Raw genomic sequence first — 19086 nt, 5'->3', positions numbered from 1 at the left:
TTTGTCATGTTCATCACGGAGCTTGTATACAGATTGAGCATCCCCAGTCTCAGGAATGCAAATGCAAGCTGTGACCAGCTCCCCAGTCTGAAGCTTTTTAAAGAACACCGACATGATGTCACAAGTAGAAGATTTCACACGTGACCCCACATGATTGCACATAGTGAAAAACAGGTACAGACGCTAAGTAGAATCCCCTCTGATATAGGGTGTGTATGAGACCAATGGATTTTGTTGACACTTAGATCCCATTCCCAAGATGTCTCATTGTGCATACACAAGAAGTCCAGCTTCTAGAAGAATGTGAAGTGACTGGACTCCAGAGATACTCAGCTTACATGGGCTCCATCGGCCACATTCCTAAGCCAGTGGCCCTGGCTGATGTTTTTGTTTGCTCCCCTTGGCCCCCTGTACTGGTTAGGAAGAAGGTGTAGATGATAACATTTGAAATGTGTTTTAACTGAGAGGTAAGAAGGACTTCCCCAGCACCATCTTCTGTCAAGCCGCTCTCCACATCTGTCCGTTAGTCACCTATGCAGCCACCCACTTACATACCCAACCTGGTAGCGTGGTTCACCCAAGACACTGGGTACCACTTTGTCTTATTCAAGTTTAATCCCAACAACATAGAATTAGGGCATATGACAGATTCCTACCAATGAAAAAAATAGGGCCGAAGCTTCATTTGCAGTTGGCTCGCCTGTGAGTCACATGTACTTGGATAGCAAGTGTGGACTACTGCTGATCCTTCCGCAAAAATAGAAATCCCTGTGGCCACACGCTTGCCTGTTTCCCATCGTGCATCCACCATCAAGAACTCTTGAAGCCCTCTTCTTTGGATTCGGGTTTTGAAATGGACTCCGCCTTGGGGAAAGGTTCCCATTCCTCCCACCTTTGCTGCTCCACAGCCACATGGATGGCTCTTCTCCCCATCACCCTGGTCCTCTCCCCCTGCTCTGGTGGCTCTGGTTCGGCTGGCTGGAAAAGGAGCAGCAATCCAAAATGCTGGAGGGAGGGTGGGCAGCTCACCTCCGATCTCTACTTTCCCTGTTGCTGCAGTGGCTGTTGTTTCTGCTGCTGTCGTGGTGGTTGCTGCTGCCTCTGCTGCTGCCTTTGCTGCTGCTTCTGTGGCTGTGGCTGCGGCTGCAACGGCTGCTGCTTCGGTGGCTGCGGCTGTGACGGCTGCTGCGGCTGCTTTTGATGTTGCTGCTGCTCCTGCTGCTGCTGCTCCTGCTGTTGCTGTTGCTGCTGCTGCTGCTGCTGCTGCTGCTGTTGATGTTGCTGCTGCTCCTGCTGCTGCTGCTGCTGCTGCTGCTGCTGCTGCTGCTGCTGCTGCTGCTGCTGCTGTTGCTGTTGCTGTTTCTGCTGCTGCTGCCAGGGAAGCACCTTGGTTAGGAGCCTGGTACATTCACTACTGTCCGAAGGGCTCTGCTCCTCCTCTACAGGCTGTTGGTCCTGCTTTTGATCCTGGGTCCGCTTCCTTTCCAGCATCTCCTCGAAGAATATTTGGCAGCTGAAGCCATCTTGGATGCCATGCTGGGCGTGGTCCAGCAGCGCCTCCAGCGTAGGGAAGACTCTGCAGCAGGCCACACAGCGCAAGCCATGATTGGTGGTGACCAGCCAGTCTGGTGGTGCTCGTAGCTCCTGCATGCAGCAGTCCACAGGGTCCTCAGTCTGCGGGCAGTAGTGCTTGCAGGCTTCCAGCTCCCAGCGCAGGTCTGTGTTGGAGGCCATTTCAAAGGAGGAGCCTTTCCGCCGCTGACGCTTGATGAATTCGGCCTCCCGGATAAGGGGCTTCCTGGTGACTGGCTCAAAGCCATCATCAGTCTCCCAAGCCACTGCCACGCCGCGCACGGTCTGCACATGGGTATACAGGGCGCACACGCTCTCAGGTGGAGTCTCCTGCTGCTCCTCGGACTTGCTGGAGTCCCAGGACTGGTACTGAGAATAGGACTGATACTCGGAGGAGGACTGGGATGATGGAGAGCTGCTCCAACCCAGCACCCCCTGTGCCCGGGCTGCCAAGTAGATGTCATCGTCAGGGAGGAAGGCAGGCCCTGGCCGCGGAGATGACTCATTCCTCCTCATGGGCCCTGAGAAGTGGAAGGACAGTTTCATCAGTGTGCTCAGAAAGGCTCCATGCGTAATTTCCCTGAGAAATCACAAACAAAATCATACAGATTTTGGCGGCTTTGGGAAGGTGCTTGTTACTCATCAGTGATGACCATAAAACTATCTCACAGGGAGATAAGGATACAAGAACATGTCGAGGTTATCAAATGAGGTGTGAAAAGCCAGCACTTGGTAAACTGAAAAGTAAATTGAGATACAACCACAGAATGTAATTATATTCTTGAATTAGAATAAACAAGCCAGGAATGTGTGCAGAACAGACACAAGAAGTAATGTACCTGCTACCTGAAAGAAGCCATCCCGTGATCTCACTTAGAAGACATTCTAGAAAAAGCAAATTGGTAGGGACAGAACAGTCACCAAGAGCTGGAGGGGTGAGCAGGACACAGAGGAGCCTTGGGGAACTCTTGGGGGTCGTGATAATTGTCTGCTTTGGCTGTGGCTGTCACACGAACAGTGTCACAGTTCCTTCCACTATACACATCACGTGCTGTGCAGACATCAGTTCAATAAAACCCACGTGGAAACCAAGAATGGAACAGGGATGTGGAGTAGTGAAGCCCCGGCTTTGATGCCTCTGTCTGTGACTGTGACTTATCTCTGTTTCGGGTGGCCTCTCATCCAATTGTGTCCCTGTCACCATGTAAGAGTGTACTATGCCGTCGTTCCTTTAAGATTCACAACAAGCCTTAGAGATTTCACTCTCCTGATTTTCATCCCACCCAGGAGACGGAGGCAGAGGATCTGCACACCAGACAGAGCCACTTGGCTCCAGAGGCAGATCTCCTACTAAAGTGCTGCCTGCAGATACACCCTGGGATTCAATGAGTTGGCTTTCTAGATTAGCATGTACCCATGAACTATAAAGGGATGTTTATGTTGCTACAGGTCTTACATGATTAACATTATTTTTTTTCTTCAAACACACATCAAAATCAATACATAAAGGTTTCATTCTTGTCTACATATCCCCTGAAATAGCCCCATAGATGCACAACAACGTAAGAAGTACCAGCTTCCCCTAAAGGCCACTTTTCTCATCTGCTTTGTGTGATCAACACACCCCTTTGATAACAACATCCCCTTCCCCATCTACTGACCACCTGGCCAGCACACTCCTGTGCTCTCCTCTGCGGCGTCTGGGCTGGCCATGCCCACGGCGATGCCAGGTGTCTGTTCTCCCCTATGCTCAATGAGATGGTGTTTCATGACTTCAAACCGGCACCCAGAATCTCGTTGAGAGCTGGGGTTGGCTGTGCTGAAACCCTCCAGCCAGCCCCAACCTGAGTGGCCACATGGTCTCTAGGAGCCTGGCTTTATTCTGTGATGTCATCAGTGACACGGGTCTGTTCTGTGACCCTTGGCAAGGCTAAAAGTCCCTGCCAGGTTACCAGGAAAGTGTCAGGTTATTTCCCTCTGTGACCTTTTCTCCCCAGTTTCTTCTCAGGAACACAAACACAAACCCCAGACACATGCTTTCAAGTATGTGTGCAGACATAAAGACTTAAATGCAGGGATTGGAGAGATGGCTCAGAAGTTAATAGCCCCGACTATTCTCGCAGAGTTCACAGATTCGATTCCCAACACCCATGTGGCACCACCTGAAATTCCAGTTTCAGGGAATCGGATGACTTCTTCTGGCCTCTGCAGGCACTGCCCTCATAAAGAGCAGAGATAAATGCAGGCAAAACAGCTATAAACATAAAATGAAAAATTTCAGGCAAACACACAGGCACTTACACAAGTGTGAATGTTCACATACACAATCACTTAGATACACATGTTAAAACATACATAGACACATAGACATAGTACATTAGTATATGTTCACAGCATTCACACTGGCTGACAAGCATATGAAGTACATAACACTCAGCCATACACACACATACACACACACACACACACACACACACACACACGATCTCATATCATATGAACTGAGCCATGGATAGGCTCACAAGTGAACAGCCAGCACCGAACATCAACACAGCCTAACTTCACACCATGGAAAGAGTTTGTCAGAAGGCTTGTCTCTGAGGTGCCCACCCAGCCTGCTTAGGCTCCCCAGAAATCTCTGCCACTCCCACAGAAAGGAAGCAGACTTCCCTTTCAACATGCTTTGCCCAGCTTCTGTAGTATCACCTCCTCTTGGCTGTCCACACAGTGGACACCTCCTCTCCCTAGGCTCAGGGGTCTTGACCTTGTTCTTCCTGATTGTTCTGGGTCCCAGGTTCTTTGTTTTCCCTTAACAGCATCAGCCATACATATTCACACACAATTATCTTCCCTGTTTGTTTTTGGAGGCAGTATCTCCTCGTGTAGCTGAGGTCAACCTTGCACCAGCCCACACTGGTCTCAAAGTACCCATCCTCCCAACTTTGTGTCCTGAGTGGTGGGATGGATACCACACCAGACAGATCCAGTCTCTCTTCAAATGCAATCTCTAAAAGAATAGTCGAGATGTCCTTCATCTTTCTCATTACATGGCCCATACTTAAGCATTATCCAACATGTTAACAAATGCTATAGAAGTCCTTGCCAAATCAGTGAATTAACAGTGACTACATTTGGCTGACAAGGCCATAACCTTCCTCCTGTGACTGCCTGCTCTCTATACCTCAAAGCCCTGTAGCTCCCAGACATTGCTAGACCCTCTCACATAAGGACTTTGAGAACCACCTTCTTCTCAACTTATAAAATCAGCCTAGCACAAGTCCAGCTACCCACCTCTCTCTCCTGCAGCACTTCCTATCATTTGCATACATTTTCATAGTTTTTTTTTCATACACTTCCTGCATCAAGCTGACCGTTGCTCTGTCTCACCAGCTTTAGTCCCTTGAATTCTACATTCTCAACAGTTCTAAAAAGTGATGGATTTATGAGAACCCCAATGCTCCTAAAACAACCCTAAGATCTTCCAGGCAAACATCTATCTGGCAATATTCCATCCAGAAGGTAAAACCACTACACAAAGACCTTTACCAGGGAGCTCTACTGAGCCTTGGGAAGTCATGCCTGCAGCAACAGAGAACCATTGTTCACAGCTGGAAGAGGAAACTGTGTGACCTTTCTTTCCAGATATATACAAAGGCATACCTTGTAAATAAAATAAAATAAAATAAAATAAAATAAAATAAAATAAAATACCAAGGATACCAGCACAAAATGTGGATCAATGTTAGAAGGGTAGACCATTTAAGGGATAAAGAAAATAACAATAGTCTTGGGGAAAAGAATACTCAGCCAGTAAATGACCTTGAACAGTTGTATTCAGTAGTATAAAAAGATGAACTCTGATCCCACCTCACGTGAGACAACTAGAATATTTTCTTATAGCTCTAGGTTATACTTTAACCATAAATGTGACAATAAAATAACTTCTATGCAATTTTAGGGTGGCTTTCCTAAGTGGTATCCTCCCATGCAAGCACTATGAGTCTTTTCACTTTAAATTTGTATTATATTTTGTTTGTTTGTTGCAAGTGGGGAGCATGGAAAGGGGCACACGTGTGGCATGATGTGTGGAAATCAGAGGATAACTTAGAGAAGCCAGTTCTCTCCTTCTACCTGGTGGGGCCTGGGGATTAGATGCAGTTTGTCAGGCTTGGTACCAGTTGCCTTTATCCACCGAGCCGATAGACCCTTTATCCACCGAGCCGTCTGGATGGCTCCTTTCCTGGTCTTTGTTGTGTCAGTGTGTTATCAAATCTCACTTACCATTCACAGTGCGAGGTGGTGCTACCTAGAGTCTCCACCCTGGAGAGAGATTGGTCAAATCTTGAATTGAAGACTATCCTGGCATACACTGTGAGATCCAGTCTCAAAAACAAAACAACAAAACATAAAGAAGAAAACAAAAACAAAAAACCAAAGTTTTCATTTGTACTTACATTTTTATGTCTCAGTGAAATGAAACAAAGAAGTAAAGGAAATTAATATGCATTTCCCTCCAGAATTAGATAGCTGAGAGATGTCTGAGAAGCCGTTCCTTGTAACCATCATAAGGGAACTGCACCTTAAAAGCTCACTTGTCTGCTGCATCACAGTCTCCACTTATAAACGAGGCAAACGTGAGAAAGACTGATGATAGCAAGTGCTGGTGAAGACTAGCGAATGACTTCTGCACAGCCCTCTTAACAGAGAAACTTATGTAGCCATCCAGCACACCAGGGATGTCAGTGGGCATGCTCCACACTGCACATGTCACCATCATCACTGTCCTGGAAAGGAAACACACCAGCATTATATAAAATGGCACACACGGAGAAACACTGATTGCAGCTATGACTAGTGGTAGAAAAAAAAAAAAAACAGGAAGCGTTCAGATAGTCACCAAAAGAAAGAAACGGTCAAAGAAAATGCAATGCAACCAAACTATGTAACACCATTCTATAGTGAGCACTGCATACACTGACAATCAAATGTGGTGATGACCTCACCAGTATAGAAACTATATGTGTGCCCTTCTCCATAAAAGCCCCAAATAGATCCTGCATCAAACATGTATAAAGACCCAAAGAGAATTTGAGAACAGCATACCCAGGCATGAGCAGCCCTCCTCAGAAACGAATAATTAAGTTGAATCATGGGAGACTGACTTTCCCTCAGATGGTGCACTAGCTGACTTTTCTGTTGCTATGATAAAACAGCATGACCAAAAGCATGGGAAGAAAGAACAGGTTCAGGTGTATCGTTCCAGAGGGTCAGAGTCCATAGGAGCTGGAGATGTGACAGCAGGTACAGCTGGCTGATCACATTTTCATACACACAGGGAAACAAAGACGGAGAACAGCAAATAGACCAATGCTGTAAGTGTCTCAGGCCCACTCTCTTCCTCCAACGAGGCTCCACCTCTTTGTTAGATAGTTTTCTATCAACTTGGTGAGGAAAAAAGAAAACCACAAGTGAGAAAATTCCTCCATAAGATGGGCCTGTAGGCAAGTCTGTGGGGTGTTGTCTTGATTGATGACAGACTGATAGATGTGGTAGGGACCATCCCACAGAGGGCAGTGTTATCCCTGGACATGGTCCTGAGATGTATAGCAAAGCAGAATAATCAAACCATGAGGAGTGTCTTGGTTAGGGTTTTACTGTTTTTGAACAGACACCATGACCAATGCAAGTCTTATACAGGACAACATTTAATTGGGGCTGGCTTACAGGTTCAGAGGTTCAGTCCATTATTATCAAGCAGAAGTATGGCAGCATCTAGGCAGCCATGGTGCAGAAAGAACTGAGAGTTCTACATCTTCCTCTGAAGGCTGCTAGTTAGTGGAAGACTGACTTCCAGGAAGCTAGGATGAGTTTCTTAAGCCCTTGCCCACAGTGACACACCTACTCCAACAAGGCCACACCTCCAAATAGTGCCACTCTCTGGGCCAAACATATACAAACCATGACAAGGAGCAAGCTAATAGGCAGTGTTTCTCCATGCTCCCTATTTCAATTCCTACCTCTGGGTCCAGGCCTTGAGTTCCTGCCCTAATGTGCCTTTATGATGGACTGTGACGTGGAAGTGTAAGCAAAATGAGCACACCTCCCCAAGCTACTTATGGTAATGGTGTTTATCAGATCACTAGAAACCCTAAAACAGCCTCCAAAGCTTCCATCATCTCCCCAGAAGAGCCCTACCAACTGGGGCCAAGTGTTGGAATACATGAGACTACAGGAAATGTTTTCATTCCAAGTACCACAGAAGTCGCATCAGTTTCATGTCCCCTCCCATGCTCTTCTAGCATAGTGTGACAGGGTCCTGCATCCTGGTCCAGGGCAGATTCTGTAATTGTCTCAGACAGTCCAGTGTGGAGGACAGGTGCTTCCTAGCTGCCAGTGCTAGGCTAGCAAAGGTGACTGGATTCTCTCCACCCTCACCAGTCTCCGTTCCAGTTATCCGCCATGATTCAAGAGCATTCAGACCACATGGAAAGGCCAGATAGACATACCCCAGGCACCAGCCTCTGTGGGTCTCTGTTAACCACTAGCTTCAAGAGTCAAGGTGTCTTCAGATGACCTTGGTGTCCAGCCGTGGAGTGGTCCAGGTAGTGCTCTGCCTGAATTCTCCACCCTCAGAGAGAGGGCATGTTTGTTGTGCCTCACATTAGAGGACAATCTGTTTGTTGCCCAGCTACAAAGATTCAGTGGATGTTCATCTTTCCTGTAGTGTTTGATAATGCCTGAATGAGATGGTTCACAACGGGCATCCCTAGCCCTATTAGGCAATTTCAGAATCAAGTGATCTCATGGTTTACCAGGACAGGCTGAAAGGACACTTCTGCCACCCCAGCTGTGTGACTTTTTTGTTCAGATCCAGTGTCGTCAGCCATGTCAGCTCCATTAACCTCAGCTAGCAAACCACCAACTGGATGACAGGATTATAGATGTCTGCCTTTGCCTTCAGCTGCCCAATTTCTAGTCAAAAGAATGGGTTTTCAGACTTCCTAGTCAGATTCTCTCTCTTCCCATAGGACCTTTGACCTTTGACCTTTGAGATCTTCTCCCTGGTCCCAGCAAGTAGGCACTGTTCACACTCCTTACTCACAGGGAGGTTGAGGCACAATGGGAAGGGCTACCAGAGGGGTTTCTATCCCCTGCATATGGAAGGCAAGGTGGTCAGAATGTGGAGCAGAATGTGGAGGTTGCGTCCTGTGTTGTTTAAACCCTACAACTAGCATGTGACTGCCCTTTGCCCTCACAGGGCCTCTGGACTGTTTCTGTCCTTGGGAAGGGCCTTCCACTTACTCCATGCAGAGACTGAGCAGAGAACACCCAAAAGGGCTTTGCACAGCCCTCTGCTGCCCATCCCTCTCCCCCCACCCCCCTCAGCTCCACAGTTTTCCAGCTGGTTCTTTGGTGTTGCCAGGAACCTCCTTGCTTCTCTGAGGCAGCCAGCAGGGGTGGTGTGCAAAACCCCAAAAGGCCCAGCACAGCATTTTCTTGGAGCTCTGGCCGTCTCTTGGCCAACACGCTCTGCACACATCACATACGAGCCATAAGCCTTGTCCAGAAAGCCTGCAGTATTTTCCAAGCCTCCTTTCTTCCAAACCTTGCCCCTCCCTGCCTCCATTCTTTTCCGCAGAGAAGGAAACAGGAAACAAAGCAGCCACAGCCGTGCAGGAAGCAGAGACGCCACGCTTGCCTTGCCTTGGCTTCTAATTCTAGTGAGGCTTGTGCTATGAAATAGGCTACGGGAGTGTCAGATCACCCATCCCACACAGCCAGAGGCAGAAATAGCCTAGCCTAGCCTGGCATGGCCAGCCTGTGCTCAGGCTGTGTTTGGGGGACTTCTGTGGCCAAACCACAGTATAGAGGTGTTTCCGTGATGAAGGGCCCCTTCTTCTCACTGGAAGGAAAAACACCTCCCCAACAGTGTGACATCTTCTGGGTCCCCTCCTCAAAAAGCAAGCAGAGCTAACACCTGAGGGAGCTGATCTTGTCAGGCCCCATTCCACCCTGCTTCATTTCTGGGGTTTGGGATTTTATGCTGGGAGATGGAGCAGAGTTGTGGGACCCCCCTCTCTCCTCCATTAAGCATCTGCATCATCTCTCTGAAGATGGTGTGAGAATAGGCTGGTTTTCACACAGGTCTTTGAAAGCACTTTTCAAGCCGAGGATTTGGCTCATGATTCTGATGACTGGACCTTTGGGTCGTTTTCCTGCAAAGCCACCCATTTGCCATGGGTGTGAGCCAAGGACGCAGCACCGTGCACGAGAGGTTGTGGAAATGGAAGTTAACCAAGCCAGCCTTCAGGGCTGTCAAGTCCAAGTACGGGATCATTCCGGTTAATTTAGCAGTTGCAGCCTGGGAGTTGGGGGCCTGGCTGAGAGGGAAGACACAGTTCTATCCTAGAGCTTCCTGTGTGACTCTCTAAGAACACAGAGGGTGTGGTCAGCCTCCCGATGCCAGCTCCTGGAGTCCAGCTGTTAGAGGGAGACTTTTCTGCACACAGCAGCCTCATTAAATGACCAGGAGGGAGGCAGGCTTTTGGCTGGACTTCTTGTGCCTGAGGCCTCAGCCCCTCCCTTCTCCTAGACGTAGAAAGCCTAGGCTGTTTGTTCAGGGGCTCAAAGGTGAAGGTCAAATTCTAAAGACAAACTGTTCAAGGAGCAGCCTGTTACAAAACCCAAAGGACAAGAACTAACCTCGGTGCCTTCTTCTTGCGCTTGCTCTGCTGAGGCCCAACTCTTGCTGCTGCATTGCTGAGTGACTGAGTTTTTCCATGTGGGTCTACTAACTCATTTATTTAAAAAAAAATGACAAGAAGCAATAGATAACAGCTCCAAGAGCAATATTTCTGCTGGACCCTCAACTTGTCTGATCACCCTGGCACATTCTTTGTTCACATAACACAAGAATGTGGCCGTCTTTAATCCCTTCACTGTAAGACACTGCTTCCCCAGCTTTGCCTCTGTCTATACCTGACCCATCTACTGAGGCTGCTGAGATCTCACATCTCAACAGCAACAGGGATGCGCAGCAGGGACCAGATCAGCTCCTCCCACCAACCTACCTGAGTCACCTGCACCAACTGGTACCATTAAACCCTTGCTGAGGCTGTGGAAATTCAGCTTAGTTCACATGGGAAAAGATAGCACTCAGTCCTTTCGTGTTGCTACAACAAAAATGCCCGAAGCGGGACGATTTATAAGCAAAAGAGGCTTATTTGACTCAGGAGTCTGATACCTGGAATCTGAGCCTCACAGTGCTACCATTTGGTAAGGATGTTATAAGCGCATCTTAACATGGTAAAGAGGCAGAAGGAGAAACAGCTGCCCATGGGCCTCACTTTTTAAGAACTTACTCCTTTTTGTTATGCTTTGAGAACTCCATACATGCATACGGTGTTTTGATATGGTGTGTTTTGGTGAAACCCACCCTCATATTCTGCAATTCTCCTACTATGCCTCCCACCAATATTTCCCCCTACCTACTTCATGTGCTTGCTTCCTGCCTTGCTTGCTTGCTTTCCTAACCTAGTTCACTTCATGCTGCCAGTGTATGCATGGGCGTGGGACCATCTACTAGAGCATGGGGAGTCTCTCTATGGCTGTGTCCCTGAAGAAAACCAACTCTCCCTCTCCCAGCAAGCACGGATTGCTGCTAGTCCCTGAGCTGGGGATGGGACTCCATTTGCATCCCCCACCTCATCAACGCTGGGATTTTGGCTAACTTGGTCTTGGCAGGTCAGGGAACAATTTAGCTTCAGGCTGGGGACCCTGATGGTGACGGGAACTCTCAGTAGCTGCATTTCCTTTTGGTGGTTTCTGTTTTCTGCTTGGAGTAGATGCCTCCGCCTAAACCATGGTTCTGTGTTGTAAATGTTTGTTTACATAAGAAAATAAACAATAAGTTACTCCTGCCTTATTTAAATGCTAATGAGATTGGGGGAGGGAAGATACTCTTAGTAAGTACGCTCATAAGTAAGACATGCAAAGCTTCTTTTGAGATCCTGGTCTACCAGAGGCTCTGCACCAGCCCCTTCTACAGGGACCTCCCAGCCCCGCTGGGATCAAGGAACAGTGTCCCTGCTCACAGGTGCGGCTAATGGAGCTGGGCTGAGGAGACCTGCCCCAGCTACAAAGGGTTAAAACCGAGCAGGCAAAGTATAAGGCCCTGTGGGAAAGCGATGGCACGCCTTTACCAGAAAACATAAACAAGGACAAATGAAGACAGTACGTGCTGCTGGGGGCTGGGAAAATGCCTGATGGAAGCCAGCTGGGCTGCAGGAAGAGCCACGCCCAGAGTGGGCGTGGCCGAGTAGGCTCTGGAGGACTGAGCAGCCTCTCTAGCTGTGTAGACTGCAGAGCTCAGAACTCAGCACCTCCTCAGAGGTTGGGTGTGATGAGCTCAGACCCTTGGGGGTTGGTTGTCCTGGCTGCTGGACAGACAGCTCACCTAGACGTCTCCTCAGCCTCACCCCAACAAGGCAGCAAAGCTGCAGCACATGTCTATGCCCAGTGGGTCCTTGCTGAATCGGATGTGGGTGGCACCGCTCCCTGAGTTTGGGTCCTGGACTGTGAGAGTGGAGATGGTGGGCTGAGTAGCAGGAGGCACAACCGTGCATTCGGTTCTCTTTTCTCTGGCTGGGCGTTTGACTAGCTGCTTCAAGATCTTGCATTTGACTTCCTGCAGTGATGGATTATAACCTGGGAGTGTGAGCTAAAAGAAACCTTTTCTTCCCTAGATTGCCCTTTCTAAAAGTGTTTTATCATAGCAACAGAAAGGAAAATAGGGCATGTGGCCTTGCACACACATGTAAGTCCCTGGGAACATGCACTTGCCTGCTCGCCCCCTGACCCTCAGTGTCTTGTTTTCCAAGCTCCTATAGCTGCTAAGTCATGGAGCAGATATCGTCACTAAAGGTCCCTGTGAGCACCGCAGCAAACTGTCTTACTGCCAGGGGCTTTCCAGCACCTGTCTTTCCTCCCCCAGACACCTGCCGCCAAGGGCACTCTCCCACCCACTCCTGACCAATGGCATCTCCAGAAGGGCTGGGCTGAAGCTGGACACTGGGCACTACTGTCAGCTCAGCCTGGGTGTTTAGATTTACACTGCTGTGACTTCACAATGGTGAAAAGCGACCCCTGGCCTGGGCCTCTGAAGCTGAGCAGCCAAGGGGAGTACAATCCTCTGAATCTCCATGGGTTACTAAGCTGGTTGGGTGTCATGTTAGCTGCACTAAACACACCTGTGACTTCACGGCATTCCCATTTACACTGTGTGTTATTGGCTCATAGCCTCGCACAAGTGGGGAAATCTGTTTCCATCCTAAAATGCTAGAACCATGTCCTGGTATTTATCTATAACTGTGCTAGACAATGTTGTAAATTTCTCTTAATGAGCTGATGTTTCCCGCTGGTAGATGAGTAACTCTGGATCTCTGGACAACAGCTGAAGTGCTCGCCTGTTTTCCCAGAAGCCTGGGCCCCGTGTGCTCTTCCTTGACCCCACTCTCTGCTGTCAGAGGCAATTCAGACACAGGTCCTCACACAGATCGAGAGGACTGCAGGGGTTCCTTTTAGCTCCAGAGGCCTCTGAAGATGTGACAGCCTTCTTAGGTGCCCGAAGTCTGCTATCTCCTGTGTCACCCTGAGATTGTTATGGCTTTCTTTCCCTTGCCCTCCCCACCCCTCCTCTCTTCCCTGCTTTCAGTTATTAACACACATTCATTACAAATGGGATGTCTGAGGCTGCATGGTGCTCCTTTGCCTGGCATCCATTTGTGTTTTGAAGGGACACGAAGAATTTAACATTGGGAAACTTCCTTTGTAGACATTATTTCCTCTCTAACATGTCTCATACCTGCCCCCATCTGGGGAAGCGGTTAGCACCCCAGCTAGGACTTTACTACTTTCCACTTCACAAACTCAGTACAAACTCAGCTCTCCACCACTCAGGAGCATGAAGTGTTTACAGAGCTCTGCATATCTTGGATAGTTTGAGGGTTGGGCTGGTGCAGATCTATGTCCACCAGGAAGATCAGAGCCTTCCCCCACTCAGTGCCCAGACTCTAAGCCCAGAGACTCCTGGGTGGATATCAGCCATCCTTGTGCTTGCTGATCTCAATAGGACAAAAGGCATCACCAAGTTAGCTGCTCTTGAGAAAAGAGAGCAAAGGATGAACTTCTGCTGTCCTTGGAGTCTAACCTGAGCTCTAAACTCAGAGGCCAGAGAGGAGGCTCCCTCTGTGTTAATGATGGTTGCCAAGGAACCCAAGCTCCCCATCACTAAGGAGAGGCACTGGTAAATCAATTAAAGATGGCGGATGGCTGAAAGCCAGACAACACCTGACGGCACGTGGGAAGGGTACCACGGGCATATTGTTCTGGAAAGAGGGCACAGGAGGGTGCAGACTCAGCCATGAAGAGGAAAGCAATGGCTTCTTCATTTGACCTTCCATTCCCCTGTGGTAATTGTACTGTTTGGAAGTGCACTTGGGAGGCAGAGGCAGGCGGATTTCTGAGTTCAAGGCCAGCCTGGGCTAAACAGAGAAACCCTGTCTCAAAAAACAAACAAACAAATAAATAAATAAATAAAAATAAAAAAAATTCTTCCTGGGTCTTTTCACCAGTGTTCTGCGTACAGCACGATGTGTGCGTGACTCTAGTAGGCAATAATTCTTCGATGACATCAAACTCTGTAGAGTCACCCTATCTGTCACCCTCGCCATGGGCCTGGCGAGATAAATCATTGGGAAATTGCCATGATTCTGGCCCTAGGCTTGTTGTTCTATTTCCGTTTTGTTTCCATGCAGTTCCTGTTTTGAATAGGAAAAGCCACCCGTGCTTGTAAAATGTGTCAGGACTCAAAGGAACAGAAACACCAGAGTGGGTGCATAGAAAGAGAGGTGAGCTTGAACAAAATTTAGGGGTAAGCAAGTACTAAATCCACAGGGTGGCCTGGCCAACAGAAGAGCAAAGGAGCTCAAGTGAAGAGCATGGCCGTCTACTATGGAATTTCTTCTTGCTCAAGACAGGACATTCTTTTGCTGTATGCAGGACATCAGCTTTCTAGATGAGGCACCCACACACGGTGGAGGGAATCTGCTCTACTCAAAGATCACAACTCAAAAGGAAAATGTACTCACTAGCAAGTCCACGGGATCATCCAAAGTAACTAAACCGTATATCTAGGTACTTTGATTTACACAGGAAATTGCCTCTAACACGAAACCCCTCTAATTCAGCAGGACTTGAACCCATGTTCTCCTCTCAGCTGTAGGGCAGTCTCTGAGCTCTCTGCTCTGAGTCCTGGGTATTTCATATATGTGCTGAGGCTGTGCATCAGCCAAGGACTGAAGGAGAATTTTTAAATCAGACTCACTCCATCCTTTAGTTGGCTTCCTTTCTGGGTTTGTCCACCAAATTCTAAGAGCTGTGATGGCAGGGCATCAAGACCCACCTCTGTGTGCAGTGTAAGCTGGAGGACATCCTTGGGAAGACACTGGGTACCGAGTGGCCCTTTCGTGCCTTTCAAAGGTGGCTTTACTGCTCTTTGTACAGACTATATTGTGAGCACTGGCAAAGGGGTGCATAAAGATGGGTAACTTGTTCATTCCAGTCATCCCCAGGGTTAGAATCCAAAGTATTATGGAGGTAAGAGAAGCATGTTATTCCATGCAGAGGAGGGCATCCTGGGGGATTCCATGGAACAACTCCCCTTGGCAGGGGCTTGCTGACCGCAGTTGCAGAACAGGTGGCTATAAACACCCATCAGGAAGCTCGCAGCTCTGGTCTCATTCCTTTCCTATTGTTGGACCTCCATGATAAACTCACAGCTTGCTGCCACCTCGTGATTTAAACACAATACTGTTGCGTGTAGCCTTTGCTACCCAGCCTTAACTCTGGAGCCCTGGCTACCAGCCCCACCCAGAGAGTTTTGGATCTGTGGATGAAAAATACAGACATGCCAGTTAATCGTAAAATGCCTTTGTTAACTCAACGCCTGGGCATTGCTAAAGCTCTCCTGCCACCTTAGGCATAATCGAATAGAGTAGCCATTGGCCACTTGAAACTGAAAACCCACATGGCTGGTTGGCTTTATCTCCTGTAGCTAACTCCCGGCTTCTTTCCAGCTCTCCTGATTCTGCTTGCATCCTCCCTCACAACTCTAAGTGTCCTGCCCCATCCTCAATCATTGGGCACTGGTGTCTTTATTGATGGATCAAGAACCAATTGGGGAATAGGACCTTAGCATCATAACCAATCCCTACACAATTCAGGAAAAGCAGAAGCCACCTGTAAAGAATTGCACTGTTGATGCTCCCCAGTGAGACTCACTTTATGGTGAAAAGTGAGGGCAGCTCTGGTCCACCTTCCCAGATAACTCTAGAGCCTCCATTATCCACAGACAGAGCGACAAAAGCTGGTCTTTTCTTGCTGAGAGGACAACATTCCCTTATTCAGCTGAGGTTCTGAGCTCCTCCTGATCTCTGCTGTTCCCTAAAGTCCACATTGGCCTTCACCGCTAAGGAGAGCAGTTGCCATGCTGTGCTCATGTCTTACTTATTCATGGGTACATATTATTTTGGGTGCTGGGAATTTAATCCAAGACTTCACGCGTGTTAACCAGGTTCTTTAGCATTGAGCTCTCCTCCCAGATCATTTGGCTTTATTTAAACAATAAAAGCTTTTGGCTTTATTGGATCTATCCAGTTCAAATATAAATGGGGGTTGTTAACTTTCTGGGAAATTTTATATATTTCAGAATAATAAAGATTAATGAACAATCAGATTTTGCATGATTCTACTCGATTTTGCTTCCAACTTAGCTTTAAAGAAGTTTATATCAGGGCCATGGGAGAGACAAAATATCTCAGCAAGTAAAGGTGCCTACTGCTAAGCTGGATGGCCTGAGTCTCAATCCCCAGAACTCACCCACATGGTAGAAATTGCCCTTTGGTCTACACGGATGCACTATGGTATGTCTGCACACACATACACAACACATACACACACACACACACACACAGAGAGAGAGAGAGAGAGAGAGAGAGAGAGAGAGAGAGAGAGAGGCTCACACAGAGGGAATGAATAAAAATGCAATGCAATACGAATGTAATAAATTCCAGTTGAGGAATAAGACACAAAATTCTTTACTAGTCCTCAAAACTGTCTAGATCATCAAACAAGTTCTGAGATGCATCTGCAGCCAAGAGGAGGGGACCCTGAAGAGATTCAATGACTAAATGCCATACAGGATCCTGGATGGATCTTGGGTCAGGATGAGAGCATCATGTGAAAGCCAAGGAAACACATTGTGTGGGGCTTCAGTTTGCAGCAATGTATGTAATCCACTCATTCTTTGTGGCATGTGCACCATAGCATTGTAGGATACAATCAAATGGGAGGACATCCTGTGGGGATGCTAACAGCCTTCCCAATAGATGAGCAAATCTAAAGTCTTTAAAAGACTAATATTTCCTTTGTCTCACTTTCTTTGAATGTTGGAAGTCAGTAGACGCTGATCAAAATCAGTAGTAAGTAATAGCTCATGTTCACCCAGAGCCACCTGGGTTCTAGTAGGTTAATAGATTTATATGCACAATTTTATTTGATTAACCCAAAGATTACGACAGAGGAGCGTAAATCTCAGCCTATTGTACAAATGAGGAAACTGAGAAAAGCCAGTTAATTTGTCTTGCTTGCAAAGCAACATTTGATGACAGAGCCCACATACCACAACACCCTGTACTCCACAGGTAAGGGACCACAAATAGAAAACACACACACGCACATTTATACACACTCACACATCATTCTCTCTCACATACACACACACCATTTTCTCTCCCACACCTCTTTCTTTCTCTCTCTCTCTCTCTCTCTCTCTCTCTCTCTCTCTCTCTCACACACACACACACACACACACACGCATGCATGCACACATGCACAGTGTTATCTGACACTCAGGACTATGAGCACTTAGACTTAAGATACACTGACCAGCAAGGCTGGGCTTATATGGACTCAGGGACAATCCTGTTCTCTGCTTTCATGGCCTGGAGATGTGCCACTTAGATATCATCTGATAGCAATATGCTTGTGCAAAGGCCTACTTTTGAAGATTGATTAATTAGTATGACAACTCTGAGTTGTGACAAATGACCCAGGAGGAAAAAAATCAGTTCTCAGGATGTGCTCTGAGCAGCCCAAGCCCCCTCCCCATATCCCTTCCCCATTCAGGCTTGCTGTCACTGGCCACTTCTCTGTGTTCATGTCATGGCTCTGCTCAGCATCCTGTCTCTGATGTCCCTCCTGTCTCCTTCATCTCCTCCAGTCTGCTGCTCCCCTCCCCCATCTCACCAGATCTCCCAGGGAACTCTGAACACATTCCAAAATAAACATCTACACATGTGTTTGTAACCCTAATTCTCAGGCACAGCCTCCACAGCAACTCTGGCCACCCCTGCAGGGAATGTGAGGTTCAGTTTGTCTAAATGTAGCCAGCCCGTCCTGGCTCCCAAGCACCAGTTTAAAAACGGAGGACTCAGCTATAGACCCTTCCAAGCTACGTGGGTCGAGCCTAAGTCTGTGGGTTTCCCTGACCTTGGGAGTGGGCTAAGTCTCCCTCTTTTCTATTATGCCCCAACCTATCCATCCTCATATCATTGCTGCCTTAGCTCAGCCACAACTACACTCCCCACTTGCTTGAACTGGGGCAAGGATATAGCGGGATCCTAGCTCATTTGGAAATCAGGCTGACACTTCCACCTCCACCTGCCTAATTTGTCTACATGTGTCTGGTTTCAGCCTTTGATGATGCAAAGGGAAACTACAGCATCACCTACAAACCTGACCACATTTCCTAGACTTGCCTGCGTGTACTTTTAATACATGGTAGAAGGTGTGTGTGTGTGTGTGTATGTGTGTGTGTGTGTGTGTGTGTGTTTATTTTCGACTTCTAAGTAGACACATCCTTGGATAATTTTTAATTTACTGAAAATCCCGTCGCCTTCCCTCTTCTTCCTTCAGGTACTGAGGCCTACAGTTTCCACACCACAGCTAGACTGAGTCCCTTCTCCATGCCCTTTATGGTGTTCTCCACCCTGTGGGGAGCTATTGGAGGGGGATATATGTACTTGGGGATGCTATAGTCTCCTAGGCCAGGAAAGTGCAGTTTACTTTCATGCCTGGTCTTTGCTACAATGTTCTCAGATGATAGGGTGAGACAGTCACCCCCTACCCCCAAGACCCAGCCTCCAACACTGTCACTGTTCATTGAGGTTGCCCCCAGTATCTCCAAGAGCTACTGTCCTCTGGAGTTTCTGCTCTGAAGCTGCTTCTGAAGAAGTGGGGAGGGGTCCTTTAGAGCTCCATCTCTGGGAGGGAGCTGCTAGCAAGAAGGGCCTGGGAGTTTTCCATTAAAGCTAGAAGGACTTCCATTGAACTTGGTTTTGGGAGTAAGCCAGGAGGACTCATGGCCAGTGGTTCTCCATCCATGACATTAGCCCC

The 19086-nt window shown here is 47.9% G+C and overlaps 1 protein-coding gene across 1 annotated transcript; it reads right to left on the bottom strand.

The window, feature by feature from the left end:
• Window positions 1-544: 544 nt before the first annotated feature.
• Fam170b (family with sequence similarity 170 member B) lies at window positions 545-3430 on the bottom strand. Its single transcript, XM_021182257.2, has 2 exons — window positions 3234-3430; window positions 545-2093 (listed from the first exon to the last, which is right to left on the bottom strand). Exons 1-2 carry the CDS (start codon window positions 3340-3342, stop codon window positions 1039-1041), a joined length of 1164 nt encoding a protein of 387 aa, XP_021037916.1. The 5' UTR covers window positions 3343-3430; the 3' UTR covers window positions 545-1038.
• Between the last annotated feature and the right edge of the window lie 15656 nt (window positions 3431-19086).

The sequence above is a fragment of the Mus caroli genome, unplaced genomic scaffold (genome assembly GCF_978045245.1).
Source record: "Mus caroli unplaced genomic scaffold, Mus_caroli_1 scaffold_12, whole genome shotgun sequence".
NCBI classification, from domain to species: Eukaryota; Metazoa; Chordata; class Mammalia; order Rodentia; family Muridae; genus Mus; species Mus caroli.
This window is presented reverse-complemented; position numbering and strand designations above follow the sequence as displayed.